General features: G+C 43.4%; 1 protein-coding gene across 3 annotated transcripts; it reads right to left on the reverse strand.

Annotated features, from left to right (window-relative positions):
- Nucleotides 1–20,979, reverse strand: abcb10 (ATP binding cassette subfamily B member 10). Of its 3 annotated transcripts, XM_033026295.1 has the most exons (13): nt 20,420–20,979; nt 17,905–18,108; nt 17,504–17,706; nt 15,809–15,943; nt 13,723–13,869; nt 11,735–11,870; nt 11,334–11,429; nt 10,132–10,341; nt 9,955–10,034; nt 9,583–9,763; nt 7,440–7,483; nt 6,627–6,661; nt 1–909 (listed from the first exon to the last, which is right to left on the reverse strand). In XM_033026295.1, the coding sequence occupies exons 1-13, from the start codon at nt 20,772–20,774 to the stop codon at nt 654–656; spliced, it is 2,082 nt and encodes a 693-aa protein (XP_032882186.1). In that variant the 5' UTR covers nt 20,775–20,979; the 3' UTR covers nt 1–653. The 3 variants fall into 3 exon arrangements, with proteins under 3 accessions (XP_032882186.1, XP_032882187.1, XP_032882188.1); XM_033026296.1 differs by lacking the exons at nt 17,504–17,706; nt 20,420–20,979 and having other exon boundaries at nt 582–909; nt 17,905–18,076; XM_033026297.1 differs by lacking the exons at nt 17,905–18,108; nt 20,420–20,979 and having other exon boundaries at nt 582–909; nt 17,494–17,617.
- Between the last annotated feature and the right edge of the window lie 722 nt (nt 20,980–21,701).

Genomic DNA, 21,701 nt, shown 5'->3' on the forward strand with positions numbered 1-21,701 from the left:
TAAATTGTAAGTTGGTCATTTTTAATTTACAGTAAAAATGCCGCAATTCTGAGGAACAAACATCTGAATTTAAAATCCATATTCAATTATAAACCACCATGATTGAAAAAAAACAATTGGGTCTAACAAATTATAAACATTAGGCCATACCTGTAAATTTCACAAAATACACAGATCTATACATATTTTCTCAGTGGCAAATGTCACCATTTATTGTTGTACAGAATTTAATATCCCATTGATCACCTGGTGAAAGTTACTTAACACCAATGAAAAAAAGGCAACTTTAGTCCAAAAAGGTAGAAAATAGTTAAACGCTGAAGAAGGGCAACTTGAGCTATTGAAAAGTTTGCTTCCTTCATTTCAAGTACTCAGTGTTAAGACATGGCCCATGCACAATGACACCAAGGCCTATCCAGTCCTATGAGACGAGTGTGACTCTGGAATGAACCTCTCCTGGCTCCAAGTGAAACAACTGATTTGTTTCTCTGTCAACCCGAGTCCACAGAAGGGATCATATATTCCCAATGTGCAAAATCTACTTACCACTTATGCAGTAGTCAATCAAAACTAAAGCATTTCTGTACCCCTTGAATTGTAAGTTTATTTTTTGGAAAGTAGGCTGGGACAATGTTATCAACATTTAGACATGATTAGGCATTCAAAACAAATTTTTGACTGTTCTGAAAAATAGTCTGCTTTTCCACAAGTTTTCGAAATAATCCCTTGGAGTTTGTGAGCAGTTGCTGATGTGAGCCACACTCGACAATTTTGCCCTGGTCCAGGACTGCAACAGCATCGGCGTTCTGAATGGTTGACAGGCGATGGGCAATGATCAGTACTGTTCTTCCTTCCATCAATCGATCCAAAGCTTCTTTTACCAAATATTCATTCTCTGAATCCAGTGCGCTGGGGTGGAAAAAAAATTACAAGGTGAACCAAATCCAGAAAATATTCTCAAGAGGACAGGCAGCATCTAGAAAGGCATTTCATGGTCATACAGCATGGTACAGGAACTATCATTCTACTGTGCATCATTTACAATAATCCTACCAGGATTCCATTTCATTCTCCCTACATTCCCCACTGATTACACCACTCACCTCCACATTAACGATAATTTACAGTAGGTGATTAACCCTAGCAACACCAAGCAGTGTCTGGAGCTTTTAGGCTGGCTATCAGAATTGGCCTATTACTTTCTTGAAACAATGCTGCCTTATCAATAATTCCACCATTTTCTGCTTTTACTGTAGATATACAGAAAAAGCAAATGTTTTTTCAGATGTCTTAACTCACCAGACTCGGGAACAAGTTCTTCCCGTGTTATCAGTCTTCCATAAACTAGGATACTGCCTGATTCACCTCTACCCCCATTGAGGACATTGGACTTTGTCTGTGGAACTGATGCACTACAATGCTGAGAACTATATTCTGCACTCTGTATCTCCGCCTTTCCTCTATCTATTGTACTGGCGTTGGAACTGATTGATAAGATGTATGGTATATCTGATCTGATTGGATAGTGTGCAAAACAAAACTTTTCACTGTACCTCAGTACACGTGACAATAATAATAAACTTAAACCCTGCCACATAACTGCTTGGTTTCTTCCATAGACCAGACTAAATGAACAGATCAGAAATTAAACCAAAATATGCCCAAGACAGGGAACTGAAAAATTCTATTCTAAACATCATTCAAGAATATTACTTGACCAGGCACAGTTTAACACACACCATAATGTTTGCCTTTAAATATTCAGAACATTGGAAATAGTGATTGGCTTCAGGTTTCTGCTTGTCCCAAATTTAGGATATATTTCATTTCAAAAAAATATAATCAGAATTTAGCCACCTCTCATTTTACATGTGGGGCAGGGGGGAGGGCAAGATTTACAATCTTGAAAAGCAGTGCGCACCTCATATTAAATATTTACCCGAAGAATGTATGTAAATGGTACAGGTTAGGGGAAAAGTCATAACTGTTTACCTCACACAATAATTCTCAGCAATGTCCCGAATGCTACGAACAGTGCTCTCACTTAAACCAAGCACGCAGCGAACATCCGAAACACCCTCCTCTCCGAAGGCAGTTGATCACATTTAATTTAACATTAATTGCGATTGCTTTTCATGCCTTTTTAGCTTTACATTCCCAAAATGAGGCAAATAAATTTTCCAGACAGTTGATGGAAAATACAGTTCCTCGCTGAAAGGATGCGTGAAGTATAGCAACTCCAACAAGCCCGTTAAATGCCACTATCGTATCCGCTTCCATCATCAACCTGGCAGCACGGTCCAGGCACTGACCACCCTCTGTATAAAAATTTTTAAAAACTGGCCCTGTACACTCCTGAAAACTTTCCCCCTCTGACCTTAAAGCTATACCTAGGGACAAGGGAAGGGAAGAGTGGGTGGGAATGGATGCTTAAAAAATGGAGTTGTGGAAGAAGTTTCTACTCCCCAATTCCTTGATTCATTCACCCCTTTCCACCCAAAAATCACCTCCTCTCCCGGTACTTTCCCTTGCAACCACAGGAGATGTCCCTACACCTCCTCATATACAGTGGCTTGCAAAAGTATTCATACCCCTTGAACCTTTCCACATTTTGTCACGTTACAACCACAAACGTAAATGTGTTTTATTGGGATTTTATGTGATAGACCAACACAAAGTGGTGCATAATTGTGAAGTGGAAGGAAAATGATACATGGTTTTCAAATTTTTTTACAAATGCAAAACGCTATGTGTGGCGGAAAACTAACACTGCACATCACCCTGAACACACCATCCCCACTGTGAAACATGGTGGTGGCAGCATCATGCTGTGGGGATGCTTTTCTTCAGCAGGGACAGGGAAGCTGGTCAGAGTTGATGGGAAGATGGATGGAGCCAAATACAGGGCAATCTTGGAAGAAAACCTGTTAGAGTCTGCAAAAGACTTGAGACTGGGGCAGAGGTTCACCTTCCAGCAGGACAACGACCCTAAACATACAGCCAGAGCTACAATGGAATGGTTTAGATCAAAGCATATTCATGTGTTAGAATGGCCCAGTCAAAGTCCAGACCTAAATCCAATTGAGAATCTCTGGCAAGACTTGAAAATTGCTGTTCACAGACGCTCTCCATCCAATCTGACTGAGCTTGAGCTATTTTGCAAAGAAGAATGGGCAAAAATTTCAGTCTCTAGATGTGCAAAGCTGGTAGAGACATACCCCCAAAAGACTTGCAGCTGTAATTGCAGCGAAAGGTGGTCTACAAAGTATTGACTCAGGGGGGCTGAATACTTTTGCACGCCACACTTTTCAGTTTTTTATTTGTAAAAAAATTTGAAAACCATGTATCATTTTCCTTCCATTTCACAATTATGCACCACTTTGTGTTGGTCTATCACATAAAATCCCAATAAAATACAAAGGTCAAAGGTCAAAAACTTTATTTGCCATTTGTGCTTACACACATAGGAACTCTTGTGCGGTTGTTCAGAGAGTCAAGTCAAGTCAAATTAAAAAGACACACAGAAAGACACATAATCTATAAAAACATATACTTCTCCAAAAATTAAAGAGAGACAATATAATATGATATGCTATGAGGTAGGTCAGGACATCAGTTCATTTTGTTTTGGCCAAGAGTCTCACTGTGGCAGGGAAGAAGCTCTTAAAAAAGCGTGTTCTGTTTGTGGCGATGCTGTCCGCTCGTCTGTGCCTGAGGTTGTATGTGCAGTTTTTGTGTTTGAGCAGGGAGTGAGCTGGATGTAGTGTGTCTCTGATGATTCTCTCTGCCCTTTTTTGACAGCGCTGTGTATAGATTGTGTCCTTGGAGGGGAGTTCCGTTCTGATAATCCTCTCTGCAGTCTTTATGACTCTTTGCAGAGCCTTCCTCTCTGTCTGTGTGGTGTTTCCATACCACACCGTGATGCCTGTGGTGAGGATGCTCTCTATCAGTCCTTTGTAGACCTGGGTGAGAGGGCGACAGTGCAGACCAGCTTTTCTGAGCAGCCTGATGAAGTACAGTCTCTGCTGGGCTTTTTTCACTGTGGTAGCAGTGTTCAAAGTCCAGTTCAGATCTGATGTTACTTGTAATCCCAGGTATCTGTAACTGTCAGCCCTCTCCACCACAGTCCCCTTGATGATAAGGGGCTGCAGGGGGGGGGGGGGGATTTTTTCTGAAGTCCATTATTATTTCTCTTGTCTTGTCTGTGTTGAGGCTTAGGTCGTTCACCTCACCATAGGCAAGAATGTCGTTCACCAGACTCCTGTAGCCCGACTCGTCCCCCCCCTTGATGAGGCCCAGAATGGTGGTATCATCCGCATACTTAATAATGATGGTATTTTCCTGGGTGGAGACACAGTCGTGTGTGTACAGGGTGAAAAGTTTGGGACTGAGACAGCAGCCTTGTGGTGATCCTGTGCTGACGGTGAGCTCTGCAGACACCCTCCTCCCCATCCTCACCACCTGTGGTCTTTCAGTCAGGAAATCCAAGATCCAGTTGCAGGTGGGAGTCGGGACGCCGAGGTCTGTCAGCTTCTCAGTCAGCCTGCCCGGGCGAATGGTGTTAAAAGCCGAGCTGTAATCCAGGAACAGCGTTCTGACGTATGTTCCTCTGCTGTCCAGGTGTTGCAGGATGTGGTGTAGAGCAATGGCCACTGCGTCGTCCACTGAGCGGTTGGGGCGGTAGGCGAACTGGAGGGGGTCGATCATGCCCGGGACCATGTGATTGATGTGTGTGAGAACCAGTTTTTCTAGACACTTCATGGCAACTGGCGTGAGTGCCACTGACCTGAAGTCATTCAGGGTGGATGGGTTTGTTTTTTTTGGAACTGGTACAATGGTGGAAAATTTAAAAATACGGGGAACCACTGCTTGGTTTAAAGACAGATTGAAGATGTCTACATACACTCCAGTGAGTTGTTCTGCACAGGCCTTCAGAACTTTAGGAGGGACGCCATCTGGTCCCACAGCCTTGTGGGGGTTCACCTACCTCAGAGCTTTCAGGACCTGTGTGGGTGTCACCTGAAAGACAGTGTCCGTGGGGTTGCAGGGGGCTTTTGAGGGGATGTCTGTGTTCAGTCTGTCAAACCTGGTGTAGAAGGTATTAAGGCTGTCTGGGAGGGTGACATCCTGTGGGTCTGTGGTTGGTACTGTTTTCTTGTAGTTTGTGACTGCTTGGATTCCCTGCCACATACTGCGTGTGTTGTTACTTAGGTAAAAGCTTTCAAGTTTTTGGGAATAAGCCCTCTTTGCAGCTCTGATGGACTTCTGTAGCTCGTACCGGGCTTTCTTGTACTCCCTTTGACCTTCTGACTTAAAAGCTTCCTGCCTTTTCCTGATCTTCTGTTTTATGTTTCCATTGAACCAAGGTTTCTGGTTGGGAAACACACGCACAGTTCTGGGAGGGGCACATATAGATGTGCACCAGCTGATGTAGTCACTCACAGCCTCTGTGTATTCATGAATGTCATCTGTGGCCACCTTAAAGATGTTCCAGTCTGTAGCCTCTAAACATCCCTGCAGGCTAGCCTGTGCACTGTCCGTTCAGGTGTTAACAGTTCTGACTGTGACTGGCTGTGCCTTAAGCCTCTTGGTGTAGGTGGGCTTGAGCCGAATTGCCAGGTGGTCAGACTTGCCGAAGTGGGGTATTGGGTCAGCTATAAAAGCATTTCTGATATTACTGTAGCAGTGGTCCAGTATCTTATTTCCTCTAGTTGGGAAAGTCACAAACTGATACAGTTTTGGTATGTTTTTCTTGAGGTTGCAATGATTAAAGACATTTACGTTTGTGGTTGTAATGTGACAAAATGTGGAAAAGTTCAAGGGGTATGAATACTTTTGCAAGCCACTGTACATGCAGAGATCCCAGCAGCCCTTCCAGGTGAGACAGGTTTACGTGCACCTCCTCTAACCTCATCTACTGCACTTGGTGCTCCTGACGTGGCCTCCTTTACATCAGAGAGACCAAGCTTAGACTAGGCAACCTTTTCCTCCTCCATTGCCAGAGTGAGGCCACCCACAAACTGAAGAAACAGCACCTCATATTCCGGTTGGGTTGCTTACAACCCAAACAGTATGAACATTGAATTCTTCAATTTTAGGTAAGATGCCATCTTTGTTGACCTCACTATGGTTCCTTGGCCTGAATAAACCAGGAACATGGCAGAGTAGAGAAGCAGTGAGTCAGGTAGAGAATCGGGTGGGGTGGGATGTGCTGGGCCTCCGATTTTGAGCATTAAACAACTTGCCAGTGATCAGAAACCACTATTCACATTGTGATCTGCTCGGATGTCCAATAACTCCAAATATTTGCATAATCACTTCAAATTTCTCCATTTCATCTTACGATACTATCTTCTTGAAACATCCAAATCAGTATATCCATGTTTGAATCCATTTTAAACCTCGAAGCTATCCAAAACATGTTCTCAAACCGCTTCATCAAGCCTGTTGATGAAGCGATGTCATCAACCCCTTCTTTATACACGCAAATTATTATTTTAATTAATTTCCTTTCTCATTTGGTTTGTTAACTGTTGCGCATGTATATAAGATTGCGAATAATTTGAAAGATTTTTTTTTAAACAAGATCTTGCCAGCAAGAGTTTCACAGTAAAGCCTGCACTCACCTTGTAGCTTCATCCAACAACAAAATTCTGGGGTTCTGGTAAAACAGAAATAAACAATTGCAATCAGTTAACTCTCTCAGCATTGGCTGCACAAGAAATTGAGATGCCTGCAAGCAAATGGATATGTCACCAACAGTCACACTTGACAATTAGTGAAGAGTATGTTAAAAGATAGTGAAAAGATGAGATTCAAGTTATTCACAAGTTAAGATAAGTTAAGAATTTTAAAAGATCTGAACAGGGTGGAACTCTACGTGTGCAGTTCCCCTCACCCAACCATACGAAGTATGTTAATAAGTTTGAGATGGTGCACAGGAGATTCACCAGGATGTTCCCTGGACTTGCGGGCTTCAGGTATAGGGAAAGATTGGATAAACTGGGATATTGTTCTTTGGAGTGTAGGAGTCTTGAGGAGTGACCTTATGAGGTGTACAAGATCATGAGCGGAATGGATAAAGTTAACGCACAACCTTTTTCCGAAGAGTACAGGTTTCTAAAACTAGAGGGGACAGGCTTAAGATAAGAGAGGAGAGATTTAAAAGTGACCTTGGGCAACCCACGGGTACTCCGTATCTGGAATGAGTTGTCAGAGGAAGCTATAGAAACATATAGAATTATAACCCTTAAAAGATATTTGGACAATATATGGATAGGATCGATTTGCCCACATTTGGCACGTTTGCTATGTGCCAAATGGGGTCAATTGGGACTACCCCAGAATGTGGACAATGTGGGCCAAAGGGCTCATTTCATGTTGTACACTATATGACTCTGATTTGGACCTATTGTTGTTTAAAGGAGGATGAGCCTTACCTTCAGCAGAGCCCGAGCAATTGCAACCCTTTGCTTCTGGCCACCTAGGAGAATACACAGTTTTAAATATTCTATAATACAGAAGGTGCATGATCAGTTCATTCCTAGGAGGAAGAAAGGTTCCAAGGGGAGAAAGGGGCGACCATGGCTGACAAGGGACGTCAGGGACAGTATAAAAATTAAAGCAAAGAAGTACAACGTAGCAAAGATGAGCGGGAAGCAAGAGGATTGGGTAATGTTTAAAGAACAACAGAAGATAACCAAAAAGACAATACGGGGAGAAAAGATGAGGGACGAAGGTAAGTTAGCCAAGAATATAAAGCAGGATAGTAAAAGTTTCTTTAGGTATGTGAAGAGGAAAAAATTAGCTAAGATCAAAGTTGGACCCTTGAAGACCGAAAAAGGTGAATTTATTATGGGGAACAAGGAAATGGCAGATGAGTTGAACAGGTACTTTGGATCTGTCTTCACTAAGGAGGACACAAACAATCTTCCAGATATAGTAGTGACCAGAGGATCTGAGTTAACGGAAGAACTGAAGGAAATCCACATTAGGCAGGAAATGGTGTTGGATAGGCTCTAGAAATCGTGGATGCATAGGTGATAATTTTCCAATGTTCTATAGACTCAGGATCAGTTCCTGTGGATTGGAGGGTAGCTAATGTTATCCCACTTTTTATGAAAGGCGGGAGAGAAATCAGGGAATTATAGACCAGTTAGCCTGACATCGGTGGTGGGGAAGAAGCTGGAGTCAATTATAAAATATGATATAACCGAACATTTGGATAGCAGTAACAGGATCAGTTTGAGTCAGCATGGATTTACAAAGGGGAAATCATGCTTGACTAATCTTCTGGAATTTTTTGAAGATGTAACTAGGAAAATGGACAAGGGAGAGCCAGTGGATGTAGTGTACCTGGACTTTCAGAAAGCATTTGATAAGGTCCCACATAGGAGATTAGTGGGCAAATTTAGGGCACATGGTATTAGGGGTAGAGTGCTGACATGGATAGAGAAGTGGTTGGCAGACAGGAAACAAAGAGTAGGGATTAACAGGTCCCTTTCAGAATGGCAGCCAGTGACTAATGGCGTACCGCAAGGCTCTGTGCTGGGACCGCAGCAATTAACAATATACATCAATGATTTGGATGAAGGGGTTCAAAGTAACATTAGCAAATTTGCAGATGACACAAAGCTGGGTGGCAGTGTGAACTGTGAGGAGGATGCTATGAGAATGCAGGGTGATTTGGACAGGTTGGGGGAATGGGCAGATGCATGGCAGATGAAGTTTAATGCGGATAAATGTGAGGTAAAAACAGGAAGGCAGATTACTATCTAAATGGTGTCAAGTTTGGAAAAGGGGAAGTACAACTGGATCTGGGGGGTCCTTGTTCATCAGTCTATGAAAGTAAGCATGCAGGTACAGCAGGTAGTGAAGAAAGCGAATGCCATGTTGGCCTTTATAACAAGAGGAATCGAATATAGGAGCAAAGAGGTCCTTCTGCAGTTGTACAGTCCTTGTGAGACCGCACCTGTATTGTGTGCACTTTTGGTCCCCTAATTTGTGGAAGGACATTCTTGCTATTGAGGGAGTGCAGCATAGGTTTACAAGGTTAATTCCCAGGATGGCGGGACTGCCATATGCTGAGAGAATGGAGCAGCTGGGCTTGTACACTCTGGAGTTTAGAAGAATGAGAGGGGATCTCATTGAAACATATAAGATTGTTAAGGGTTTGGACACGCTAGAGGCAGGAAACATATTCCCGATGTTGGGGGAGTCCAGAACCAGGGACCACAGTTTAAGAATAAGCAGTAAGCCATTTCGAACGGAGACGAGGAATCACTTTTTCTCACAGAGAGTGGTGAGTCTGTGGAATTCTCTGCCTCAGAGGGCGGTGGAACAAGGTTCTCTGAATGCTTTCAAGAGAGAGCTAGATAGGGCTCTTAAAAATAGCGGAGTCAGGGGATATGGGGAGAAGGCAGGAACGGGGTACTGATTGGGGATGATCAGCCATGATCACATTGAATGGCGGTGCTGGCTCGAAGGGCCGAATGGCCTACCTGCACCTATTGTCTATTGCCTATTGTCTTTCAACATCACGTCACAGCAAGCAATAAAGATAACACAATCTAATTAGCTCACCTGAGAGTAGGACTCCTTTCTCCCCAACCATTGTTTGAAAGCCTTTGGGGAAGGTGCGGATGAACTCTAAGGCATTGGCAACCTTGGCAGCCTCTTCAATGTCACACATCATTAGATCTCCGTCCTTGGTGGCACCATAAGCAATATTCTCTGCAATCGAGCAGGAGAACAGAATGGGCTCCTGAGAACCAAAAATATACTTAAGATCAAAAACCTCTTGGTGAACCTGCTCGATGTGCCCCACACCGACCTGATCTGCTCCATTGCCCAACACATCCCACCCCACCCCCTTCTCCAACTGACTCACTGTTTCTCTACTGCCATGTTCCTGGTTTATTCATACCCCATCTGAAGTCACAAACCCTGGTTTACCTGATTTACCACTCCGATGTTCTCACGTAGACAGCGTGGATTGAGACTCCGTATATTGTGGCCATCAATAGTGATGGTGCCTGAAATGGAAACAGTTCAATTACTTTATCACTGTTTGATGCCATGGACTCCCATTGCTCATATCTTTACCCATAGTGCATTATTTTCCAAACTCACCCAAAACTGGATCGTAGAGCCTCAGCAACAGGGACACTAGTGTTGATTTTCCTGAGCCACTGCTCCCCACTATAGCCATTACTGAGCCCGCTGGAATTGACAGGTCTAGCCCGTTAAATACTGAAAATTCCTGGCGGGTAGGATAGGCAAACTGGACACCACGGAACTCAATGGCTCCTTTAAACTCCTCTGGTAGCAAAACAATGCCCTCTAAATCAAAAACAGAGACAGATTTTTTAATAACTAAGAACCCAATGTACAAACAGGACAGATTCTAAAATCCTGTATTTCTATTGTTAGAAATAAACACTGAAACCCTTTGCACAAGGTTAACATCCCAAAGGGAGAGAACTAAGGAACAAAGTTCTGCTCCCTCACAACCATCCACCAGCTCCACCTCTCCCAACCCCCAAGCTAAGTGAATTCAAACTACAGCCCGCCTACAACATGTGCAAAAGATGCTGAAATAACCAAAAGCTGGAGGCTGAAAGACTCACTTCCCTTTCCTTTGTGAAAACATTAAGTTGTTGTGGAAGTACAGTATGTTGGGATTGAAGCTTTAATAATTGACAATATTTTGAAACTTGCTATCATTTCTAGTAGGCTTCTATTGTCAAGCAGAGCCGTACTTCATTCAGTCTTGACACTGCTCCACATATCAGCAAGTTGGCAACACTGGTGCACCTCTTCCATTTCCTGGGACCCTCTCTACTCATTAAATTCTCCAAGTTGTACACTTGACACATTTCAACATTTTGGACCATCAAAGCAACATATTTACAGGCCGAAGATAGAACAAAATACTGGAGTAACTCAACAGAACAGGCAGCATCTCTGGACAAAAGGAATAGATAAGCCATTCCATGAATTGAATTTAAATGCTGCCTGTCCCGCCGAGTTACTCCAGCATTTGTGTTAATCTTCGGGTTAAACCAGCATCTGCAGTTCCCTCCTACACATGCTTACAGGCCGGTTATGCTGCTGCATTTTAGAGTTCCATTGTCATATGCCAATTAACCACTTATTATCCCTCTCGACATGTCATTTGCCATTTTACTGTATGCATCAATTTTCATATTTTACCACTAGTATCTGCTAACTATCAATGGGAAAGATGGATTTGAGCCCTGACACTGTAATGGGCAGCCAGTGCCCAAGTAGAGCCCAGTACAACACTCGTGGAAAAAATCGACACAACTTACCGTTAAGTGGCATTGCTGGTTTTCTTTCAAGTAGCTCCCACAGTCGGCTCCCTGCTCCAAGTCCCTTCATTAATACTGAGTAGAAGGAGCCAAGGCCTGGAAAAAGGATCAGACTGAAAGTAACAGTGCCAAGTCAAACACACATTCAAAACAAATACATAGATTACCTTTCCACTGACAATTTCATTGACCATTCTGAGCAAAAGAAAGTCAGCCCAGTGACAATTACCACTGCTGATAGATACTTTCCTTTTTCCAGTGTTTTATTTCCCACACTTACCTCCTCCTGGTACCAGTGACCCCATCAATAAACAATAATCTTACCCATACTCGGGAAACAAAAGGCATTTTGAAAACACTTAAAACTTAAACAAAGTTCAGTTTAAAAAAAGTGGATTTACCTCCAATGCTTATTCCCACCCAGAAGGCATACATCATGAAAGAAGTGAGTTCTCCCACTGTCATGTGGGCTTCGCCCATCATCAGGCCTCCCTTGTATAGCACTGTCAGAACAATCAGGTTTCCGGTCAGCCCAGTCTGAAAAGATCAAACAACCTGAGATCAGTATCAGTAGAATCAAGGAACTGTAGATGCTGGTTTACAAGTTACTGGAGTAACTCACCAGGTCAGGCAGCATCCCTGGAGAACGTGGACAGATGAAGTTTCGGGTTGGGAACCTTCTTTAGACATTGTGGGGTGAGGGGGAAAGAAAGCTGGAAGGAGGGGCAGGGCAATTTTCTATCTATGTTCTCCAGCAATGCTGCCTGACCCGCTGAGTTACTCCAGCGCTATGTCCTTTTTCATACCCCTGCAACCGCAGGAGATGTAACACCCGTCCTATGCCTCCATCCTCGGCTCCATCCAGGGACCTCAGCATTCCCTACAGGTGAGGCAAAGGTTCACGTGCACCTCCTCTTAACTCATCTACTTCATCCAGTTTTCCTGATGTGGGCTCCTGTACATCGGCGAAACCAAGCATAGATTTGACGACGGTTTCACCGAACACTTGCACTCGGCCCGCCTGTCAGCTCTCATGGTTGCTAACCAGTTTTACTCCCCTTCCTAAGTCTCCTCTGTACCCTGCAGCCCCGCTCTTGCTCCCCCTAGTCCCAACAGGGGCACAGTCGCCCTAGTCCTTACCTTTCACCCCATCAGCTGCCGCATACAAGCAATAATCCGCCGCCATTTTCGGCACCTCCAATGGGATCCCACCACTAGTCACCTGTGTCCACCTATTACTCGCCACGATTTGTCGCCCTTCCTTTCATCAAGCTTCCTTCCCTCCCCCACGTCCTACAATCAATCTGAAGAAGGGTTCCGACCTAAAACTTCACCTGTCCATGTTCTCCAGGGATGCTACCTGACCTGTTGTTACTTCAGCACTTTGTGTCCATTTTTTGAGATCAGTATCAGTTTTTTCACCTCACTCACATTCAGAAATGTGTGGCACCTGGCTGCAACACATCACCCCTGGTATCAGGAATAAGAGGATCACGTGAAAAGTTGTAGTAGGTAACTGATACGTGGGTGAAATCTACTGTCCAGCATTCAGGACGAAATGAAAGGCGAGATCAGGAAAGCACAGGGGAAATAGATTACAGATGGCTGTGCATGGCTGTCAGCAAATCATACGGAAAGGTGACTGCTTGTTGTCAATCTCAGATCTTGATTTGCATTCAGTGCTCTATTGCATCAGCTGAAAAAACTTTGAGGTATGTCCAGATCACTGTGACAAGTGCTCTAGACATAAACACAGAGGAATGTTTATCAAGTAACTATAAACACAATGAAACATTCATTATGATCAAGTAATGGAACCAAAAGGGAGGGAATGTGAGTGGGGCTCTAAAGAATAGAAGCTTAAGATGCTTTCCGAGGACTGTGTATGTTTCTGCTTTGCTCAGATAAAGTGTGCAGCATATGACCCTGAACAATGTACGGCAACAGTGGTGAGATGAAGACATTTGCAGTAACCAGATTCACAGACTATTTTTGCTGCATATCAGCTGATGAACAGCAGCTGAAGCATTTAAAGCTCACAAACATTTTATAGTGTCAGCTCAAGTCACTGATGTCGATGTGTTCTAGAATTATGTGTAAAATTCCTTAGTGGTTAAACAACTATTTTACATAAATGTAGTCTGGTTGGAAACCATTTTCCATGAAGCATGGGGCTATCATTGCTGCGATGTATAGTCTGCTCACATTTGCTGCGTCTTTTTCCAGTTTTCTCACTGAATTTCAAGATCAAACTGAGAGAAATGTTACTCTATTGCTGTTGGGGATAAGAAATGCAATGTGACATAATTTGAGGTTAGGAGAATGGTCTTTAACTGTACAAAAGAGGTAAAAGAAAATAAACCCAATATTCTAATAAGATTGTACTTACTGCCCCATAAAACCCTGCCCGAGCCACTGCTTCTTTCTTGGCAAGCTGCAGTACGTGGCTGATCTTGTTCATGTATATCTGCAGCTCAGAGTTCTCTTTGGCAAAAGCACGAACAGTCCTTATATTTCCAATGCGCTCTTCAGCAAGCTGTGAATGAAAAGTCAAGGTCGCTGTAAACATTTGAAATATTTGATAATTAGCCAGTCCTGTTAACAGTGCACAAAGCATTCTACACAGATCCAGGAATTGCTGTGAAGTTATTCCCTTCAGCTGACGTGATGGGAGAGCTCTCCATTCAGCCTGTGATGGGGAAGCCCAAAATCTTGTGATCATCTATTCAGTAACCTCAATGACACGTACATGGTTGGTGGCACAACACTAAGACTGAGGGTCCAGACATATTCATGCACTACTTTATTGGAACCAAACACTAACTGAAAGACAATGGGAAAAAATAGAAGCTGGCAAGGTGCCATTATCATTCCTTTGTAATACCAGGCTGCAGTAAATACACTGGGAACCTCATCAGACAGTTTTCTCCTTTTAGTATCTTTGGAAAAAATGTTGAATTGCTAGTTAGATACAAGAATACAAAAAAATATCAAAAATAAACATCATATATAGAATTTGCACTTAACCTGAATTGTGAGATGTCACCTGTTAATGTTTAATTTGGAAGATTTAATCTTCTGTGAATATTTTTGATAGACAGCATCTTCCAATATTGATATGGAAATGTGCTGATTTGGCTACTTTGAGTTCAGCACAGAAGAACATGGGGAAAGAGCTGATTCTATTCCTATTGAACCCCTGTGCCATCTCCCTCCCTCCAAATGCAGGCTAACTAATGTTTGGTACAGCTGCAACATAACATACCAACCTTTACATTCAGCCCATGAAGGCAAGCATACCAAATGCCTTCTTCACTACCTTGTACACCCGATTTGCACTTTCATCAAACTATAGACTTGTACTCCAATATCTCTGTGCATCAAAGCTCCCAAGCTCACCGTCATTTCCTCTATATTTCCTCCCAGTTTCACTTTGCAAGGTTACATCCAACTCCAGTCCTTCTGACCAGCGTGGGTTGGGCAGCAAATATGGCCTTGCCTTGTCACCCACATTTGGATGACAATTTGGTGTTAATTTACACAACTGACACGGGTAGATCCATTGATCAAATTCTTTGTTGTTCCCCCACTTCCCTTGATTTCCTGATTCAAGAAATGAATTAAATTTAACCTCCCGCACAATTTTCTAACTGATCTATGTCCCAATGTATCCTTCGAGAACGTTCTTCACTATCCACAACTTCACGTTTCATGTTATCTGCAAATTACTAACAAATGGTTGCTGACAATTGCTTCAGTTCCAAATAACAGCAATTTAATTGGTTTCTCAATTGTGAACATAAAGTGAATGTAAAAAGCTATCATAATCAGGCTTGAACCATTTAGGCCACACACTGTAAAGCAACTTAAAGACCATTTACTAAACCGCTTTAAATGTTCTTTTTCACAGAGTTAAATCCAAGCCTTGGTGGGTTCAGTCTTGGCAAGAGAGAGTAGGGAACTGGCAGATTACAGATAAGCCTGTTACTTACGCAAAATGGAGGACAGCACCTCATATTTCGCTTGGGCAGCTTACATCCCAGCGGTAGGAACATTGACTTCTCTAACTTCAAATAGCCCTTGCTTTCCCTCTCTCTCCATCCCCTCCCCCTTCCCAGTTCTCCCACCAGTCTTACTGTCCAACCGTATTCTATCTTTGTCCCGACCCCTCCCCTGACATCAGTCAGAAGGGTCTCGACCCGAAACGTCACCCATTCCGTCTCTCCAGAGATGCTGCCTGACCCGCTGAGTTACTCCAGCATTGTGTGTCTACACCCTTAACCTTTCTCAGCTTGATGTGGAACCATCCCAGCTCTCAGGATCCAGACAAAAGGTCTCACTACATTTATGAGACATGTTGCTTCCCATGATGGACAAGTTGTTAGATTTCTAGGAAGATGAACAAAGGGAGAGGGCAGGGTCTTTATCATGTTTCATCCCAACAGTTAGAGACAAAAGAATACATGACACTTTACCTGCGTCGCATCAGCTAGTGAATCCTGAGTCACTCCAGAAAGCTTGCGAAGATATCGTCCATAAAACACTGCTAATGTGGCGACCGGTGGAACAATACCCAGGACAAACATGGCCAATTGAGGTGACACGCAAAACTATTCATGAAACAAGTAGATAATTAAAATTAGCAGCAGCACCAATGTTCACTCGAAAGCACACCAAGATTTTAAGTTATATTATATTATCAGCCAAGTTTAAAACAATAAATAACGACGGATGAGATATCATGTTCAGTGAAGGGTCAGGTCAGGGTCCTGTCATTCCCAGAAGTTGAACAGTTTCCTATATTCCTCATTGGGTCTTTGAACATTTAAGCTGTCTTCAATACAGGTCACACTGTACAGATGATTTAAACAACCTCATGTCTTTTTTTTTGTTATTTTTAGTGAGTTTTAAAAGTTTGTGTTAATATTCTCTGGTTTGTTTTATGTGGGGGGTGGGGGAGGGTGTCAGGGAGGGATTGTTTTCTGGATCGTATCTCCGGTCGCTCTGCGGCCTAACATCATGGAGCTGGCGGCCTTGCTCGGGACTGACTTTGAGTCCCACCGCGGGGACGTGGACTTACCATCAGAACCGATCCCTTATCTGGGATCGACACTTTAACTGCGGCCTGCGGATTTCAACATCGTGGAGTTTGCAGTCTCGGGCAGAGACCGAGTCGGGAAGCTCCAACGACGCAGAAGGTTCAACTAGCCCCGACATGGGGTCCGATCACTGGCGCAGGGAGCTGACATCCCCCCCGATGCAGGACCTTGATTGCCCCGATGCAGAGGGCCCGACAGCCGGCTATGGGAGCCAAGATTGCCCCATTAAAGGAAGGCTCAAGGCCCCTGACCTCGGGAGAACAAAGAAGGGAAGAGATTGAACTTTTTTTTCACCTTCCATCACAGTGAGGAATGTGGAGGTCATTGTGGTGGATGTTTATGTTAAAATGTATTTTGTATGTATGCCTACTTTTTATTGGTATGACAAATCAAATTCCTCATATGTGGCAAAACATACTTTGCTAATAAAGTATGATTATGATTATGATCTGTAGATTCATTTGTTATTACCACATTCAATATGTTTTAATTCAGTCAGATAATATTAGAAAGGCATTTCAGAAATAAAACAAAGTAAGAGAAAAAAACATTCCAACAGCAGTAAAGGCTAGAGAAACAATTTACTTTACTGGATGCTTCACCAGTCTTTCAGAGTGCTTTGCTGCAGTATGTCTAAGTTTTACTTTACATTTCCTGCATTTGCAGTGAATTTCTGAACTGGTGGCGTAAGGCTTTCTGTTATGCTTTACGCAGCTGAATAGTCAACTAGCAGTCGCATTCCTTGGAATGGGTCCATTACTAGTCAGAGCTCTTGGCTTCAGATGATAAGGGCAGGGGGAGATGGCGTAGATAGATGTACTAGCAACACTGCCTGCCATTATGTACAATCCTTGAACATTTCATGTCTCAGACAGCTGTTGTTGATCAGACACTACAAAACCATGTTTCACATCATAATTAACATAGAATGCAAATTTCTTCAGATTAAAAATTGACCAATTAAAATTATTGAGTATATTCCAAGAACTGAGAGATAGAATTAAGCAATATATATATATTTAAAAAATCAAACAGAATGTGTTCTTTGGGTCTATCCCCACCTTCACGCACCATCATGCCAATGCCAGCTGATGCCTGGCCCATAGCTCTTAGTCCATCAGACAGGTTCTCTGTGACCGAGTTTCCAAGCACAACGGCATCAGATGAAAGTCGGTTTATCAGCTCTCCTGTGCTGGTCTTATCGAAAAACCCAACCTCCTGACAAAGAATCGAAGAAAATAGTCTTCCCCTCAAGCGCCTGACAATCTGCTGTCCTGTAATAAATACACACAAGGGCAATCAAATGACCTGTGTCAAATAGTTAGAATGAATGCCTTTCTATCTTTGTCAGGCACGTTTCAGCAAATTGCACCTCATCCTTCCCTGCATGTCAAACATTTTTCCAACTCACTACTATTCTCTACATCTGCTTACATATCTTCCACGGATTATGTAGTTACATCTTTGTTCACCTGAGCTCTGCATGAGGTAGACACGGGCACCATTGGCAGCAGCTCCACAAAGGAAGATGCCACTTAATACAGCACACAGCGACGTCAAGTTCGCAGTCACGTCCCCTCCGGCAGGATTTGTGTAAATTGTATCGATAACCTTTCCGAGAAAGAACGGCGCAGACATGGTCACCATGCTGGATACGCCTAGAAAGCCCACGGCAGCTGGAGAAAAAACATAATGCAAAGCTGCAGATATGCCAGTAACACAATACAGTTTAACTGTACTGCTAAGATAACGGAACTAACCGACACCATTTACATAGAACAAGCTTCAAAACCCTCTGAATTCTTACATGTTCTTCCACACAATAAGCAGAATGAATGCTTCCAGAGATTCTTTTTCAAAAATATAGAGGATAGGTTAAAAATATGGATAGGGAAAGAAACAACTTTTTCTGGAGAACTAGCAGATAAAAACAATTCTTTATACAAAAGTTAATTTATGTTTGAACTCTCTCTTCCAAAAAGCTGTCAAGAATGTAGGTGCCAAGCAGAGAGGACTGTTGGGGAAGGAAGATGAATTTATTATTTTTAAGGTGAACGTATTAAGGAAGCTATAAAACTAAAACAGCTGCAGATAAGTCATTAAAGACAATATTGTACAGCTGAATGGACTGCTCTTGTTCTTCTGACTCCTGTGCACAAAGGTTGTCAGCAAAGATAAGATTAAAAGCACAAAATGTTTGACTGTACGGCGAAGATAAGGGAACATGTTTTCCACAGATGCTGCCTGCTAAGTTACTCCAGCTCTTTGTGTCTTTCAGCATCAGCAGTTCCTTGTTTCTATAGATTAGAGCCAACTGGTTATGAATGGTCTTTCTAGATACTGCAAATTCATCCCTCAATCATGAATTCAAGACCATGTAAAATAATAACAAAATTGGAAGCCTAAATGGAAATTTCCATCTGCAATGTTAGGAACTGGTTATTGTTTGAAAACAGGGAAGATTCACTGGGCTCAGAAAATGCTGCTCCTGTCACTCACGTTACACATTATAACTAATTCTCACATGCTGCAGTGGGAGATAATTAACATATTTGGGAGAGATAGGATGGGGTTGAAGCTCCCTTATCACACTGCCACATGACACTTCTAACATGCTGCAGCTCCTGCACATCACTGGTTTTAGCAGGAGATACAAGGAACTGTAGATGCTGGTTTACAAAATCCTGGTATTTTATTTTAATTATATTTTATTTCAATGAGCAGTCTTTGCTGAAAGTAGTGTGACAGTTTACATTTCATACATTAGAAAAAAAGCATAGTTTTTGACGTGTCAAATCAAAAAGGTTCCAAATATTTGATAAAACCGTCATTGGTTGTGGAAACAAGTGAAATGGTTGAGATCCGTTTCAATAAAATAATTAACCTTTCATGAAAACAAGAAAAATCGCCTTTATTAATTCTGTCTTTTTTAACGTGACTTCAAATTCATGATTAACACATTCATGTTTAAAACATATCCACGTTTGACTAATTCCTTACCAACGATAAAAGTCACATATCCTCACGGCCTTAAAAAGTTCACTGCAAGTTAAGCCAACAGAGGCTAAACTGGCCTCTTGACCATCCTCACTGGCATCCAGGTTTAAAAACATATTTTCTTCAAGATTTAGAGATAGATAAAGAACAAGTCTGTCGGCACTCAACTATCTCCGAGAGGCACAATCAGAATAAATCAGCCAAAGAAGATTCGAGGAATTCCAAATAAAGCTAAATAGAGCAGACTAAATTGATAAATGAGGCACAAGGGTTTATGGAAGAAATTACAATACTTAGAAGCTGTTAGCATAACTCTCACTGATGAGGGAATTGGTGAATTTAACCAGAGACGGCAGTTGAAGATACAGCTCTTGAAAATGGAGAAAGTTAGAGCGAGAAAGAACGATTCAAAGTGGATCTGGGAATGGAAGTTTATAACTAATCCAGTTGAGGGTTAGGAAGAAGTCATGAACCTCCTCCTCAACCTTAACTGAATTAATGTGTCCCTCAACAGTGGGAGAAATCTAGAAGCCATATCAGACTGGGAAGGGAAGCCACTGCTCGAGTTTCTCGGGTGAAAATAATCACCAGCAGATAAGGAAAAGGAGTTAGCTGCAAACATCTATTGTGAGAGATAATGTAAAGGGATGTTTGCTATCCGCAGGGATGGTGAAGTGGAATTGGGGACAAGGGAAGGCAGGGGTGTATTGGAAGACGTGAAGATAATTTTTGGAAGAGGAGTGGCATGTTGACGACGGTGGAGATGAATGAAAGGAATGAGGATATCCTGGGTGCGAGGGTCAGAGATTTGGGGGAAATTGAAGATACGCCGAGTCCTGATCAGCCCCTGACCCGCCCCGATCACCCCGCCATTCAGCACTGTCGTCCCACAGTCTTCAGCTGCCGAGCGGTGTCTCTGCGAGCGACACCCCGGCGCACTCTTCCTCCAGCCGGGGAAACCGGTCCCGGCCTCCCGCCCCCGGGCCTTACCTGCGAGCGGCCACCGCTGGGGGTAGGCCAGAGCCAGCAGCCTCCTGACATCTGCGGCCCCAGCGCCGGCCCGGTTGCGCTCAGTCTCCCCGTGCTGTTGCTGCTGCTGTACCGGCCCGGGATCGGCGTTGTGTGCGAGCGGAAGCCGGTCCCCGGCTACAGACGGTGGGGAGCCGGCGCTGTGTTCGAGCGGAGGCCCGTCCCCGGCTACAGACGGCGGGGAGCCGGCGCTGAAGCGGCGGCGAGGCCGGGCTAGGCCGCGGTTGCCATGGTCACGGCTGCCGGGACAGAGGGCGCGCGCCCGGAGCCCGGGGCTGCAGAGCGGGAGCCGCAGCTGCAAGATGCGACCCGCCATTCGGACAACGCTGTGTCCGTGTTAGAGGGAAGAGAGCCGGATCCACGCCTCCCACATTACTCCAACCCCAGCCTCTTGCTCCGTGCCGAGCAGAAGTCACTGCTTTTATTGCGCCGCCCCCGTCAGGTCACCAGAGTTCAAACAAGCCCTCGGCAGCCTCCAGCACTCACTGCAGCATTAACTCATCACTTGGTGGTTTAAACTTTATGCTCGTTCTACATATAGCATGAAACAGGCCTTTCAGCCCAACTTGCCCCGCCAACCAAGATGCCCCACCTACTGGTCCCACCTGCCCACAATTGGCTCATATCCCTCTAAAACCTTTCCCTACCACCTCTATACACCATTCCTCCACATATGTTACCTGACCCTGAGTTCCTTCAACAATTTGTGTATCATTCGAGACAGTTGTTCTCCTTATTGATTTTATTTTAATTTGAAACTTGATAAAACCAACTCTAAAAGTAGAAAAACAAAACAACATCCTCTTTGCAAACATAATTTATTTATTTAATATAAATTATTCATAATCTATGAATGTGTATGAATTTCTCTGGTATTTCAGCAGGAAAACCACCTGCCTTTAGCTCAATTTGTTTTCCAGTTGACATTACATTCCCAACTGATGGGTGTAAGAGTAGATCAAATTGTTTGGTATGGAATGCAGTCACACAGTAGCATCGAGTCGTTCTGTAGGAAGGAACTGCAGGTGCTGGTTTAAACCGAAGATAGACACAAAAAGCTGGAGTAACTTAGCTCCTCCTTCCATGTTCTCATTGGTAGCCCTTAGAGGACGAGACCTTTCAACACAAATCATCCAGTGGTTTCAAACAATTCATATATGTTGTGGTCATGGACAAGTTGCTGAATTTCCTGCACTCTTCTAGCTCAGTGTTTTCCATGTCAGTTTTTTTTTTGGCTGAAACC

Source organism: Amblyraja radiata, chromosome 8 (genome assembly GCF_010909765.2).
Source record: "Amblyraja radiata isolate CabotCenter1 chromosome 8, sAmbRad1.1.pri, whole genome shotgun sequence".
Lineage (NCBI taxonomy): Eukaryota > Metazoa > Chordata > Chondrichthyes > Rajiformes > Rajidae > Amblyraja > Amblyraja radiata.

What these genes read in the sequence shown, in the direction of transcription:
- abcb10 (XM_033026295.1), bottom strand. Translation starts at nt 20,774, where the DNA reads ATGGCGGGTCGCATCTTGCAGCTGCGGCTCCCGCTCTGCAGCCCCGGG. An exon ending in CCAGCGGTGGCCGCTCGCAG is followed by an intron (nt 18,109 to 20,419) that starts GTAAGGCCCGGG and finishes TTTTTTCTCCAG; the next exon opens with CTGCCGTGGGCTTTCTAGGC. An exon ending in GGGCAGGGTTTTATGGGGCA is followed by an intron (nt 11,871 to 13,722) that starts GTAAGTACAATC and finishes TGATCTTTTCAG; the next exon opens with ACTGGGCTGACCGGAAACCT.